The sequence below is a fragment of the Protomyctophum parallelum genome, assembly GCF_964188405.1.
Source record: "Protomyctophum parallelum genome assembly, chromosome: 7".
Lineage (NCBI taxonomy): Eukaryota > Metazoa > Chordata > Actinopteri > Myctophiformes > Myctophidae > Protomyctophum > Protomyctophum parallelum.
In genome coordinates, this window is record NC_139705.1 from 39,862,318 (window position 1) to 39,878,436 (window position 16,119).

The following is a 16,119-nucleotide window of genomic DNA, read 5'->3' on the forward strand; positions in this document are numbered from 1 at the left end:
CATCTCTGTGTCATGTTATTCGACTACTATACAATCAAATAAATCTATATACAAGATTATTTCAAATAGGTAGGGAAATACTAAATTAACTGTTAACTACATTAAAACATTGATTTGAACAGCTAGGCTACTATAACAGTTCTTGCCATACGTCATACAGTAATTGAGATTATGTGTATCAAACAAAGACATTTTTTGCACAACTTTGAACAGTAATGCTGACTTCCATTGACTAAAGGAGTTTGAAATTGGACTTTACCATTTGCATCCTGTCAGTAATTTGCACATTGTCATGTAAATTATTATTGTCATTTTGTTTCATGTGACACCTTTACCAAAACCAATAAGAGTGTTCTTAAGCAGTCTGTTTAAATTACTATCGATGTCATTGTTAGTCATATTTCAGTCTTTACTTTGAGCACTGACAATATGTAAAATGGATACTATCAAAACATTATATTCTGAGGCTGAAAACACAACATATAAATGTTAAGAAAATGTGAATGAGGTTTAGTTGGCAGTTCAAAGTCCAAGATTTAGAAGAAATATGTAGGTGTTAACAGAAAAGGTCATTTCCCCTTGTCAACCCATGTGAAACAGTTACAGCGAGCCTCAGGATTAGAGGCGTGGCCCTGAGGGCGGGCGCACACGAAGAATTGCCTGCCCATGTTAGGCCCCTCCTTTTTTACAGTGCGGAGGACGCAGGGTTCCCCGTGAACCTTACAGGGCGGCGGCGGGGGAGGTCCGTGAAGCACCGACTTCCAAAACGTCAACGACGTCCCCTTCTTGGGACCGGTGGCGGCGGTGGACACAGAGGTCAAACACTCCTCCACCTTTTTCTTGGTTTTTCCGTCACTCTCCTTTTCTGCGCTGCTATGGGGTGACAAACGTGTGTCATTACGGGCCCGCTCGGTGAGGTCAACGTCCTCGTCTGCGATTGAGGGGACGTTCGGTTTAGCGTGGGCTCTTGGGAAGTTCTGTGACGGGGTCACTCGATCCGCGGCGGCCGCATTGGTGGGCTTGGGTTTGAAGAAGGCCAGCAGGCTGCCCTGTGGCTTTGAGGGAGGTTTTGCTGTTTTGCTTTTCTTCCCCTTCGTGGTGGCAGAATCCACCGTTAACGTTCTTTTCTTTCCGTTAGAGCTCCCCGCTGCTCCGAGCGGGTTCAAGTTCTCTCTCCTCTCCCCAGCCTCTTGTGATCCAGGTAGCGGTTGAATGGCCTCGGTTTTAGCTGCTTGTTGGTCCACCTTCACCAGAAAGCGGGAGAGCTTCTGTTGCTTTCCTACACCACCATCAGGGATGGAAATAAGAACCAACATAGTTAGAGTCGGAAACGCTAACTCAGAGAATCGTCATCCCTCTACAAGCTCACAATGCGTTGCGATGCGAAATTTTACAAAATAATGGTAAATATGTAAACATCGGTAATCGTTGGTCTAGGACTCTCCAGGTTCTGGATCAGTATTGGACCCAAAAATCTGTCATCGGTCTGGTTCTAAATCAGACCAAAAAGCGGAATCAGTTGTGATTCTGCTTAGCTGATCATTAATGACTAACGGTAATCAATAATCATTAACTAAGCATTGGAAAATAATATCAATTCCCAACCGCTACCTGCAAACTCTGGCAGGTGTCGAGTGCAGAGAGGAGGCGTCTTAGAGCTGGGCAGAAGCTTGCAGATGAGCTCCCCCCAGACAGGACAATGGTCCGAGCCCTCCATCTCCGGCATGATGTCTGCCTTCACAAACTGCTCCGTGGCCAGCGAGCAGTCGGCGAAAATGTAGTCTATGCGAGTTCCGTAGTTGGTCTGCCGCGCTCCAGTCATCGTGTTCCAGCATGTGAACGCGTGCGAGCGAGTCGGGTGGAAATGGCGAAAGGTGTCCACAAATTTCCCACCGTGGCCCGAATTTGATGAAGTCTCCCCCAAGTCTTCATCCTCCTCACTTACGTTCTGTTGACAGTCGTTGTGTAAAAAGCCACCCAGCCATTTTCTCCCAGGGTTCTCTTCAAAATCACCCTGGGTTATGATAGCACAAAGAAAATGGGCAAAAGCATTATTATATATTTAGAATCAGAATCAACTTTAGTGTTGCATTACACGATATCAGATGTAAAAGAGTGGGTGAAATGATTCTTTGTGCAAGCTCTCAAAAGAAAGTAGAAACGAAGAACAAGTCAAAGAAGAGGAATACACAATTCCAAGGTGCAATGGAGGCAAGGCAACTCCTTTTGAAAAACACTGACTGAGGGAAAAAAAAGAGAGGAAAACACCAAAACCGAGAACAATTAGTGGGCAGTGTATTGTTGGCTCCTCGCCCGTTCCACTTCCGTGTAGCGCGACTCTCACCCATTTGTAAATGTATGTCTTTGTCTCATGGGGTGCCAGGTGTGAGGGGTCAACCTGTACTCGGCTGGCAGGAACAATCTCTTTGAAAATCTGTTTAGTGTTTCTGATTGTGCAACCACAAAATGCAATTGAAAAGTGGGACGTAAATTAAGTTAGTACAACCCGACTGCTTTGTTCCCACTCAAGCAAAGTGTCATTACTTCCAGCAATGTTGAAATGAGTCACTAATGTGTGCAGGATGTCATGTTCGTCTTATCTGTAATGCTGCATAGGTCTACCATTTAAAAGATATATATAAAAATACATACATTTATACTTGCATATTCTTTTTATTAACTTTAGTGTTTGTTTTTTTTGTCCCCCACAGGCCCCCTGCGGGTGTTCCGCATATTTTCTTCATTTTCTGTCTTGACAGATTTGGGATACCTAAAGTATATAAAAAGTATAAGGAAAAATCCTCATACTGTATTGTATAAGAATAAACTGGCCAGGCTGGCCTAATTGTTCACTTACAATGTCATCGGGGTCACAGTGGTCTATCGGTCGGTGAGAGGTGTTCACATCTCCTAAAACAATCACATGGCTGAAACAAAGAAACACAATATTGGAAAAAATGTTTTTATTCAATTATCTCCAGCTCAAATGTCAGTTCAGTGCTGGTACTCTCACCTTCCAGACTTCAGCAAAGCTTCAGCGCGACACTGAAGCAACTTGTAGAAACGTAATTTGAACAGTTTCCGCTCTGGCTTCTCGGGGTCTGCTCTCGGACAGTACACATTCACTACAGTCAGAGTTTGCATTTGTTCTTGATACCTAAGACCATAAGAAAGAAGGGACACACATTAAGATGAATGCCAGGGCATTCATCTTAATTCATTCAATGTCATTCATTCAATGTCAGGGCTCCACAAACATTTTCAGTTCAACAGCATCTTAATGCTAACTTCAAAGCAGACCATTTCCTCACACATGGTTTTGTGCCGAGTACTGACGGCTGTCTTACATCATTGGTTCTCAAAGTGGGTTATGTTGACCACTAGGGGTACTTGAGGGAGGCTAGGGGGTCCCTAGCTAAATTAGAGATAGTTAGGAACCAAATGGACCCTTATGGGTCTGTAACTCTTAATGTACAAATGGAACCAAATGGAGTTACATTAGCAGTGATTTTACAATATAAATTGGTGTCCCAGAAATAGAAATGCCATTAACACCATGTGTGTACGGTCATGTGCACGGTCATGTGCCCGAGACGGAGATTGATAATCTCTGTCAAATTAGTGCTATGAAAACTGATAGCCTAGAAGCGCTTGCTGACGATGGGCACATTTTATTAATGGATTAAATAGGCCCGGGCCCTCAAGGTGTTAAATGGGGGTCCGAGGCCTAATGCATGTCAAACTGGGGGTAATTGTAATTAAAATGGTTGAGAATCTGGCAAATTTTTTCAAATGGGGTGGATAATAATAATAAGTGTGGATTTGGGGGTCCTTGACATGAAAAGGTTTGAGAACTACTGTCTTACATAGTTTTGTGCTGGGTGATGACGGCCCGCCCTTCGTTGTCCAGTTCGTACAGCTCCTCGGTGGAGAAGTCGTGATTGTCTCCGTAACAACCCACAGAACCTTGGTGGTGGTTGGTCAACAAGCGGCTGAGGCCTTCTTCAGCAGCGAAGGGCGTGGCGCTGTCCCTGCAGTACGTAGCCACACCTGTGTGTGATGGAAAGGACATGTGTCCACTCACTGTGACTGTACTAGTGACATGGTCACACCTGGGTTTGATGGAAAGGACATGTGTCCACTCACTGTGACTGTACTAGCCCTAGAATGTCTTTGTTGTTACATACAGTTGTTACAGTATTTCACATACCGGAGCCATAGAACACCCTGGTTTACTTCTGTGAAAGTTCTGGCACAAATGTGTATTTAGTCAAATATCTCCACTTTACCACCGCATTCGCACGGACACCTTTCACTCCGGGCAAAGAGGTCTGGAATAACAGCTGGACTGAATTTACCAAAACTTCCTCTGATCACCACAAACATCATCACGAATTGACCAGGGAAGCACAAATGTTTGGGGCACACAATTGGAAGGTGGTGATGATGTTTGTGGTGATCAGAGGAAGTTTTGGTAAATTCAGTCCAGCTGTCATTCTCGGAGTGAAAGGTGTCCGGGTGCAGCTTGTGAAAAAGTGGAGATATTTGACTAAACAAACATTTTATGACAGAACTTTCACATGGATATGAAAGTTGAGGACCATATCTGAACTCCCAAGAATTATTTATTGTACACAAGGAGTGCCGACCACATTTATGCCGCCGTTCTGCTGCTGCAACCGCAAGTCTATGGAAGAGTTCTATGGCTCCGGTATGTGAAACACTGTAACAACTGTATGTAACAACAGAGACATTCTAGGGCTATAACTGTACTAGTAACTGTTTAAATTGGAACAATAATTCTAACAATAATAAACTTTATATAGCACCTTTCTTAATGTTACAAAGTGCTTGTAACTGCAATACAACATTTAAGGTAGTGACACTGGGAAAGGTGATTGATTGATTGATTACTTCATTATTACTAGTAGTTTGCAGAACAAAATCACAGGACGAAAGTACAGTTCAATGTCTATTTTATGCATTTCATTTGATTGTTGTTGGTTATCCCTTGACACTGTAAAGCACTTTGTAAACATTTTTTTCGAAAAGCACTTTATAAATAAAGTTTATCATTATTATTATACAAGGTCTGCTAAGATTTATAACCCAAGAAAACCTATGGCTTGTTTCCATTTTTTTTTTTTTGATTGATTGAAATATTTATTAACAGTTTGTAGAATTTACAGTACATTTTAAGCACAAACTCAATACAAAGACTGTCAACTGTGAGTGGACGACCCAATTGGCAATTAAGCATTACACTTGTTTACAACAGGGTCCACATTGTTCAATTCATCAAAACATTTAAAGACATACAAACATTTAGAGACATACAAATAGACATTTCTATGTAGCTAAAGAACAGAACAGTAATTCATCCTTCATATTCAATTCATCTGAAGGTAATAACATCATGTCATCATAATAGTATTACCTGAATAGCCACTGCGGCCACGACTGAAGCTGAAATAGGAGCTGTATCCATCAACAATGGCACATCTCTCATCCAGTAGGTCTCCTGTTGTGTGTCAGGACATTTACAGTTCATGTTAACACTAGTAAACACACTTTAAACAGAATAAACATTGATAGCCTATTGCTATGTTAAGACACGTTTCGTTTTACTGTGTTGCTGTTTTAGAGCTCAGGTTAAGCACTTTTTAAACATAATTAAACATGATTCAATAGTTTGCTGTCACTCACTTGTCACCTTGGTCTCTTGTAAACAGACAATATCTGCATCCAGTGAATCCAGAGCTCTTTTAATCCCTCCTTTAAACGTCCTGATGCCGTTTATGTTCCAGGTGACCACCTTCATTGCGCACCTTAGCTATCAATGCAATCGATTTATTAATGCAATTAAACGAATTAATTATTATTGCATTGACTGCAGCCTGAAGGAGTAATACAAAGAGCAGAACGTGCCAGCACGGAAGTAAAACGGAAGCGGCTTAGGATCTAAGCGGAAGTCTTTCATAATATTATCCTCTCAGCTGTTTTGCTATTTTACTCATTCATTTGTAAATTAATGGCCTGGGTTGTTTTCACGCGTCGAATCGTATATGTGGATAAATCAACCAAATCAATCAAAAAGCAACTAAAAACAAAATAATCAATTAGAGGGAAAGACTTGACTAGACTAGATGGTTGCCCGATGAGCTTGTTCACAGTCTGGCCGCTAGAGGGAGTCGTGGAGTCGTGTCTCTACATGCCGCTTTCGGCGCGCTTTTGACAGTGGATCAGTGATGGGTATTTCGTCTCTGTTCTGGGACGGATTCTTCACTCAAAATGTAACCCAACGGTCCCAACCCATCATTGTTTGTTTGTTTGTGCAGTCATGTGCAGTGTGCACATACACAGTGTACAAGTGCTAAACAAATTATAATAACAAAAACAAACGCCATGCAAACAGCTGTTCTATAGACCAGTGCTTCCCAAACAGCTCTTGAATTCATGTCAAGGACCCCCAAATTGGTACAAATTAGTCCGCGGACCCCCATTTGAAAATTTATGCCAAGGAGGACCCCCATAAGAGAAGATTCTTTACGGTTTTAACAGTGACTTTCAACCATTTTAATTTCAAGGACCCCCAGTTTAACATGATGCATTTAATAGGCCGCTACGGACCCCATTTAATGGCATTTATATCTCTTGGACCCCCACTTTATATTGTACAATCACTGTTAATTTAACTCTGAGAGTGTACAAATGGAACTCCATTTTGTACACTCTCAGAGTTACAGATACAGACTCGATCATAAAGGTCCATTTGGTTCCTAATTATCATCTAGCTGGGTATCCCCATGCTGGAACTCTCAAGGACCCCTATGGGTCCCCGGACCCCACTTTGGGAACCACCACTGTTCTAGACAGTCTTGCATGATTACCTCAGTTTCTTCAATCTTCATACCTCCTGGCCCACTGTCCACAGTGTCCAGTGTCCACACACTTCCAACATTATATGATGAATCCACATTACATAACTGAGACATTCAGAAAGACTGTATACCGGTAGTCAACAATTAACTTATAATAAGCAACACAAGACATTTAAAATGCTTTTAACTGGTTTGTTAACTGGTTTAACTCGTTTGGGAGGTCAACCTCCTTGACCGCCCAAAAATAGATGATGCATCATTCTCAAGGGCATATCTGTGCGACTGTGCCTCTATCCTGGTAAATGAGGTAGTGAAGTGAAGTAGGGCAATCTCCACACTTTATTGTTGCAACCGCGCCCCCTGCTGGACATTAGAAAGATTCAATGGCTGAGTGAGTCACTTCCGCATGTCGCGCTTTACTTGGAATGAACGCAAAGAGCCAGCTCGTTGTTGAACAGCACATCACACTGTAGAAACGAGAGAAGCGGGGAGGGAGCAACAGAAAGAGACGGGATCATATCTCTCTGTGTGTACCGGGACCGTACCCGGCTGTCACCGCACACATCACATCCTGGTGAGTGACTACTAGCTTACATTTGGACTAAATAATAATAATAACAATAACGTTTAGTCTGATTACAAATTAACTGGTATCCGGGCGGTAGGCAGCGTCTCTGGGTAAAGTAACGTTACAGGGCAGGCTGAGTAAGATACGTAGAAATAAGGAAATGTAACGTTATTGAATTAGTGTGAGACGGCTACAGCTGATGTTGGCTTTTATAACGGCTTGATGTTTTAGTGTACCCCGGTGTGGGGTGTTGCTGTTTTGTGCTATAACGTTGTGTCGGGACAGCCGGGGCGAACGAACGGCCCATCCGATCCATCCATCATGTGTTGTCCGGTTAATGCCATAGTAATGCTAGCAATGCTGCTGCTGTGTGATGGATATGGGGCCTCGCGTCGCCCCGGCGAGCGGCCCCTCCCTCCCGGCTAAACGTCACCGAACGTGTGCGCGTGCGATCGAGTGTGAATCCAGGCTTCCATGGGCTGGTTAATCAAGCGTACCCTTATCTATGCCTGGCTTTACAGCCCGTAGTGCGGCTGTGTCGACCCACCTGCCCCTCTAAAAAGAACGGATCTACCGTTAGATCTGTCCCTTTTGTTGGCAACTGACCAAAACATGGATTTAGTTTCCATTTAAATAATTCACTTAAAATGGGAAATTCAGATGGTATAAACGATACTTTATTTAAACGTGGTTGGCTTAGATTGCATCATTCTGAGTCAAATTGTCAATGATGCTGATTTTGTATTGTGTGATCAGATATGTTATTCTATATTATTCTATTTATTTTGTAATTGTGTGATATTATAATGTCTTGATACTCCACCAATAGCACCAGTTCACTGATTGTTTAATGTTTAACTAAGGGGCTATGTAGTGAGCTAATTAGCTCACTACAAGCTAGCTGCCATCTATGCTGCCATGCTATCATCATGGATGATATGGACGCGCGCTCATGGACAGTGGACCGTATGCAGTGACACACTAATAATGGTGTTTATGGTTACACAGGCAGCATTAATCGAAATCAGAGTGAATGGAGCACCTTGCAGGCCAGGATCCTGGGGGAAATGTCCTTGAAGGACCACACTTTTCGTTTTCAACCTATCTATCTTCATATAGTTGGTTCTTACTAATGTTTATCATACCACCATTTCTTTCCTACTCAGTCTGTCTGTAGGAGGGGAGTGGGCAGTTTATAAACCTGTCCAGTGTCCACCAGTGACATCATCGTTAGGCAGATTTTTTTTAAACAATATATATTTTTAAATATTTACATTTGTATTATCGTGAGAACGATGGCTTTCTTTTTCACATTGCAACTTTTCAGGAATAGAAAGCCTGCAGTTTCTATTAGCTTGGATTCCCCACCGATGATGTACTGGTGGACGGGTTTCTGAACTGCCCACAGCCCTTCTATGAGGCACAGACTGAGTAGAAAAAAATAGTTTTATTTTATCATGATTAGTGAGGACCAATTACGAAGATAGGTTGAAAAGTGGTCCTTTAATGGTCTTAAGTTGTGGTATCAAATGACCAGGATGTTTAAAATGCAGCGTTTTTTTTTTTTTTTTTTTGCGGCTTACGCCTTTATTGATTTTTTAAAGGATAGAAAGTAGGCTGACAGGAAACGGGAGAGAGATGGGGGGATGACATGCGGTAAAGGCCGTGTCGGGTCCGGGAGTCGAACCCGCGGCACACCGCGACTGGATCACCAGTCCGGTGCCCAGACCGTTACGCTACGGCCTGGGCCAAATGCAGCGTTTTTACTATAAATTCAGGCTCACAAATTCACAATACATATAGTCTTGATGCACCAATTCTTTTAGCTGCAAATAATATCCGATCTACAATGAAGCTCACATAAGCTCATATTGTGTGTTCACCTATTTTCATTAATGTTCACCATATTTCCCTCTGTGCAAATAATGTAGAGCAACAAATACCCCCAAAACAACGAAACAAACAAAATAGGGATGTCACATGCCAGTGTTGTTGATAGTGGTTAAAATAAATCTTGTGGGGGCGGGCACGGGTGCTTAACCCATTACAACCTGGAAAGCATCTGTGTCATTTTAAAAAAAAAGCATTATTGTATATTTTGGCTATTCAAAAAACGTGAAAATGTGTCCTGGAACAAAATGTATTGAGATGGGGGTCCGCGGCGAAATACATCATTTTGCGGGTCCTTGACATGAAAAGGTTTTGAGCACCACTGATATAGCAACACAGGTTTTTCAGGAAACCAATGACATTTGTACAATCGGCCTGAAGTCTTAATGGGTTCAACCAGATTATATTTCATAACACTGAGCTTTGTGTTTTGCACAGCGTGGAGTGATGTGGCCAGCGTGAGGATTAAAAGAAAACAAGGCGGCAGGCCCCACCGTGGAGCTTTCGTGCTGGAATACAACAGAGGCTAGAGTGACGTCGAGGAGGATGCTGGAGGCCGAGGCAGACCCCATGGGCAACGAGGAGGAGGAGGAGGAGGGGGAGGAGGGGGGCGCTCTGATGGGGAGCGGGGACATGAGGAGCGAGGTGCTGCGGCTCACGCTGGAGCTCCAGGAGGCCACGGAGGAGAAGCTCCAAGCCGCCCGCTACGGCCTGGTGGTGCTGGAGGAGAGCGCCGCCCTCAAGACCAAACACAGCCAGCTGGAGGAGGAACACGAGAGCCTCAAACATGAGCTCCAACAGATCAAAGAGGTAGGATACTACCTCCCCTGATCCATAGATCCATGATTCTCAAACATTGTCATTCCAAGGAGACTCAGAGAGCCTGTAGTCCTAACTATCAAACAATTAGCAGGGGACCCCCTTAACCCCCCTCAAGGACCCACTTTGAGAACTACTGCTGTATAGATAACTCAAACAGGGATGTCTAATTAGTGGCAGTATCCATCATTTAATCCAATGTTCTCATTTAACAATTCGATTAGTCCTGTTAGACACAGTTTTTCTATCTTTACCATTTCTGCTCCTGTTTTACGGCATGCTGCCTTATATACCAGTTTAACTGTACAGTGCTATAGCTGTATGTATGGATGTTGCCCAAATCTGTATTTTTGAAATCCTGTATGATAAAATGTCTACAGGTGACCCACACATGCCTTAAAACCAGAGCAGTGTGTTTGCGTGCTCTGCCCACCCGTTCTGCCCGTTGTGGGTTAAAAGATGTCCAGGGGCCCGCACGGGGGTTAATCCGTCCCTGATTAGACCCTGTCTTGTTATAAATAATTAGCTTGTTTCTCTTCATGTCAAACAGTATACATGTCTTGTACCATGTGGTCAAACATGAATGTTCTAGAACAGAACTGAAGTAACTGTAACTGTTTATCAGTGATATAAGAAGTAATTTTTATTATATGGTCTATGGTTGTGTAATACATATTATTCTATCATGAATAGTGTCATTCTCTCACTGTCTGTACATCATTGACTACTGACTAAATTATGTACGTTGTACCATGGAGTATAAATATCACACATTAAGTAATGCAAAGGGGCTGGTTTTGGACCATACTCCTGGGACTAGTATTTTGCAACTATGTGTGTGGAGTGGGCTATGATAGTTAATAGTTATGACAGTAGTGCATATACACAATGACTATACAGTTCATCTTCATATTCATCTTTCATTTTCTAGCTTCAGGATTACACAAACAAAATAATAAATACAGTCCAGATTGCATTCTAATTTTAATTGGCGTCATCAAATGCCCACAGGTCAGGATGGTGAAACAATTGGCTCAATTGAGCTAGCTCAATTCGTTTACTGTGTATGAGTAGTACCAATGTGTGGTTCATCCAGTATGACTATGACAGAAATTCTTAATTTATTCGGTGGCTTTACAGAGGCTTTGATTCAGCGAGGTTTTATGATTTCAGATAACCGGTTCTGATTTTGGCCTCGAGTTTCTTATGAATCTTGACTCGTGACCCTTATATAACCAGTTAATTCGTAAACGTGTTAAGGAGCCAGTGATGAGTCAGGCCTTGGTTTGTAATGTCATACGATAATGAATCCGGTGTTTTGTATTCAGCTGCAGTCAAACAGGCTCACAAGTCCGTTAGTCAGCATCACAGTCAGTGTTTTCAGTGTTTTTAAATTGTTGTTCCCGTTGAGTGCAAACACAGTGTCAGATTGTCAGTGCATACAATATTACTGGGCAAAAGATACGAAGCCTGGAAATGTACTGCATACATTTGTTATTGGAGACATTTAGGGCTTTTGAGAAATCCTCCCTTGGTATAGTAGATTATGAAGACAAAGGTAAAACGTTATTGATTTGGCAATTCAGTTTCATCTTCACCCAGCTGATGGTCATGAGTGCATGGGAGGAGAACAGTTTGAGGTTAGGGTTTTAGTTTCGCCATGTCTGATTTCAGTCATTTGGATTCCATGTCTTCTATGGAAGCATGTTGTGCAGCAAAAATAGTCTATGAGCTCTCAAGCTTGTAGATATTTTCGATTATTATTATTTTAATATATATACTGTATTTATATATTTTAAGATTATAGCATTTGAACTCAAAGTGGCAAAACTATCATAAGGTTTAGAAGCATTTTCTAGGATATTTCATAAAAGCTAAAGTTAAAGCCTGAGTCTGCGGTTTCCTCACATGGTTGGCAGTACAGTACTGAGCAGGAACAATATTACAAATGCATAACAATGTTACATATTGTGTTAATTCATTGTTTAGGAAACAGCGCTAGCTCCTTTCACACTGTTTCGGAAATAGCATAATATGACTTGGTGATACAAATATTTTGAGTCGTGAGATTTCTTTTAGCTTGAATCCATGTTTCTTGCACAGGGACATAAAAGTCATACTCCGAAACCGTGGGTAGTAAATCAGAGAGATGTATTTGGGACGGGTGAGCGAGCAGTGAAGCTCTTACCACCACGGCGTGATGCCATGTTGTGGAGGCCTTAACATGTATACTGGGGGAGCCCGGGGTGAACCTGTGACCTTCTTTCTGATTACCAGGCGGCAGGCAGCCCCCATCATCAGCTACAGCTGCCCAGAAGGGAGGCATATATTATTGTTGTAGGAAATTGGCGGCACAGAATTTTATAGTTTTGAAATATGATCTATTACTCTAAATGGTATGACGCTGTCGGGGGAATAGTAATTTTCTTGGGATGGAAGGAGTAGCCTGTATTCTTCTTGTCTAATAGGTCTATCATACATTGTCAGCATTTTGGCTTAATTTAGATGTGACAGATGAAGAAGAAGATAAAAACATCAGCATTCAGTATGCTGTTTTTAAGCTCCAAAAACTTATTTTATTTCTGTCTCAACGTTTCCACACTTCTAGGGCTTTATCAGGCAATTATGCAGTGTGCAGATGGACAGGAAATTGAACTGGGAAACTTGTGATTATGTGATAGACACATTAGCCAGCTAACTGTGCTCCCTGTGTTTCAGCAGGATGCTGTAAATGGATCACAAATACATGATTACACAAATCCCTTTGGTTTTCAACACATTCTACCCCATAGATCGTGTCACGGCCGTTATGACTATGTTTTATTCTCGTACAGACGTTTTCATGATGGTCATCCACTGATTAGACTTTACTACACGTTAATAATACTATGTTTTAATATCATGAAAAAAATACATCACATTCCTTTAATGGCTGTGTAAACAAATTGAAAATCCAATACACATTGCTCAGCAAACGTAGCATCATATTAAATGTCTTGTAGCAGCAGGTATTATTAGCAGGTATTATTAAACAGTTTATATACGGGAATTCAGTCATCACATCAGATACTAATCTATCATGTGAACAGATATGAGGTAAAACAAAACAAGAAAACGACAACAATATACCACATAGCGGCGTATGTACCCTAGCGTCCCTAGTCTGGGCATGTCGTAACGCAAACATTTGCAGAAAGTAGCCGAACCACAAGCTCAATAAGATCTGCAATTTTTTGGGGAAATGAGGCATAGTATAGACCCCCGAGGAACCTTGGTCAATGTATATTATAGGGTTTAATTGGTTTAAAGTCCTGCTTATGTGGAAATGCACATCATTGAGTTATGAACAGTTGCCAGAATTTGAGTGAAATTGGCAGATTCCAACATTATAAAACCAAATGCTGAGCAAAGCTGTTTACGTTGGAAGAGAATTAGTGGTAAAAGACTTTGAGCTATTTCACTTAATCTGCCAGGAAGCTCATTTCTTGCCAGTTCAGCAGCCTGCAGAGTCCCAAGCACACACGGATATATAGTATATAACAACGCACAGAACAGTTTACATGTGTAGTAAATCGGCGTAATTAATTATATAACCTCAATATGGTGTTCAGCTGAGTGCATTTAATGTCCTGTTCATTTCACTGAGCTCCTTATATGGGTATATGGTTATATTTGTAGCAGTAGAGTTACTGATGCATGTTGATAATAATGACAGTTGCGAAACATTTAAGACGGCGAATAAGTGCATATTTATACACAGTAAATCATCAGTGTTAATTTAACTATGAGAGTCTAATAAATAAATCAAATAATAAATCAAATATCACATGACAAATGGTCACATGAAGAGTAATTTATTGTTATAACACTAGTCTACAAATGGACGCTTAAGTGGTGTATTCACTTCCGGGTAAATCATAACACTCAGGATTTTACAGTGTAGTATATCTAGGCTATTGTTGTTTTTTGCTGAGTGCTAAACAACTAGCCTGCATGCATACATACATACACACTCAGTCTCAGCCAAATCTAATTTACACAAACTCAATTTGTGTGAAGTTTATTTGATGTGATGTTGTTTGGCAAACAACATCACATAAAACTCAATAAAACTCGAGGGAAAATGTCTCTTGAGTGAGTGAATGGGACGTTCTTTTTTGGGAGGGGACATGTCTGCTATCTTATTATTATTTGCAACTGGAGTGGCTGCATATGATTGTTTGGGAAGGCAAGGCAAAGGCACGGCACATTTCAGGAACTGTGACTTAACATTAAGAGTGCAAAAGAAACGCATTCTAAAAATCACACCCATGTGAAGTGAGGGGTGCTCTTATCATCATAAGCCATCATCACACCTGTGTGAAGTGAGGGACGCATCATACATCATCTCATTCTCAAAACCAATCTCCCACCCAATCATGCCGGCCAATCACAATTTGCGTCCTCACTTTTGTCTTCTATGTTTGTGTTTACACACTTTTGTCTTCAATGTTTGTGTTTACAGAAACACTCAAAGCTGGACATAAATTATGATGAAATAATCTCAAAAGGCAGTAGCAAACAGATCTTTAGCTTTGATAGAAATTAACTGAAAGTTAGCAGACCTTCAGTTTTCTAGGAGTTTGTCATTCACGTGGTGCTTTCTGTCCTGAGGACAGAAAGCAGACCTGTCCCGGATGACCTACAATGACCTTAAACATTGCTATGCTTCAATTCCAAGGCATTCTGTTCCACAAATGTAAGGTTGATTTAGATCCTTGTCTGATATATATTGTGGCATCAGATCATATTATGCAACAATACTGGTTATAATCACTAGTACATCACATGACTTCACAACGGAGCACAAACATAAAATAACGTTTCCCTCTGTGGATCTCGGACGTCATACTGATGACATCAGACAAAATGTGAAAAATACGGTATTCACGCACGAACAATTATATTCACAAACTCTGACAAATATCCACACACAAAAATAAAATATTCAGGTCATTTTTACTTCCATGGCCTACTGGTAGTGTGCACAAAATAATTGGTGGTGATTTGTCGTCTAGTGGATTAAGCACAGACAGACAGACCCTCTTCAAGGCGACTCGTGTCGTGTCCCATGAGCCATGCAGCAAGAATGCTGGTTAATCAGGTTCCAGCTCATACTGGTCAAGGTCAAATCCTATATACGTATGATCCTATACAGTATATCATTGAAAACTTGTATCTCCATGTTTCAACTTAAAAACAAGCCCAAATTGATTAAATCAATTAATTACCAGCTGCATTATTATTATCTGTGGGTCTGCTGCTGACGACTGACGTTATGCCACTTTTTAGCTGCGCTCCGCTGTTATGCTCATATTAGTGACCCTAAAGAATTCTGAGGCAACATGGCTGGAGACGAGGCAGCCAATCAGAACTGCTCGACTAGCCATGCCGTGCAGACGATGGGATGTTATGGGTTGTTGCCGTGGTGGCAACTGTCGTGACAGAAATAAGCTAAGCAGCCTCCAAAAACCAAACCAGGCAAGCAACTGTGAATGAATCCACGTTAGGCTGGAAATATGCAGGCTTGGCAACCACTAGCAGAAAATGATCTCCATTCTCCAGTGTGTACTACCCGGTCGGAACTATGGCAAGCTAATATTGACCAGCTTGCAGCTGGTAAAAATACAATAAGCTACCTTACTTTGTCGTATAACAGTAGCAAGTAGATCTGCAATTGAAGTTAAAGTGAAAGTTATTGAGTGTGTTTTGTGGATTTCATAAATATTTACCCAGTGAAAAGTACAAGGGTTTGTGTCAACAACAGGGTTTGTGTCAACCACATTGGATCCATTTTTAACACAGATTCCTTTTTTTTCTTTCTTCTTTTTACATTTCCTGAAAAGGAACAGTTTCCCGCTGTCGTGAGGAAACCTTATGATTTTGTCTTAAAATGAGCATGAACAGCTCAAAAGCCATTGT

The 16,119-nt window shown here is 41.5% G+C and overlaps 2 protein-coding genes across 2 annotated transcripts in view; one reads left to right on the forward strand and one right to left on the reverse strand.

Moving 5' to 3' along the window:
• Nucleotides 1-193: 193 nt before the first annotated feature.
• Nucleotides 194-5,918, reverse strand: LOC310861477 (DNA-(apurinic or apyrimidinic site) endonuclease 2-like). Its single transcript, XM_083768935.1, has 7 exons — nt 5,707-5,918; nt 5,438-5,521; nt 3,867-4,050; nt 3,014-3,157; nt 2,858-2,927; nt 1,612-2,014; nt 194-1,279 (listed from the first exon to the last, which is right to left on the reverse strand). The coding sequence occupies exons 1-7, from the start codon at nt 5,819-5,821 to the stop codon at nt 570-572; spliced, it is 1,710 nt and encodes a 569-aa protein (XP_083625061.1). The 5' UTR covers nt 5,822-5,918; the 3' UTR covers nt 194-569.
• Nucleotides 5,919-7,378: 1,460 nt separating this feature from the next.
• Nucleotides 7,379-16,119, forward strand: part of LOC310861465 (protein bicaudal D homolog 2) — a 28,333-nt gene continuing 19,592 nt past the window's right edge. The window contains exons 1-2 of the mRNA XM_083768910.1: nt 7,379-7,455; nt 9,778-10,149. Of these exons, the coding sequence (XP_083625036.1) occupies nt 9,886-10,149 (264 nt within the window). The 5' untranslated portion in view covers nt 7,379-7,455; nt 9,778-9,885. The remainder of the gene's footprint in view (nt 7,456-9,777; nt 10,150-16,119) is intronic.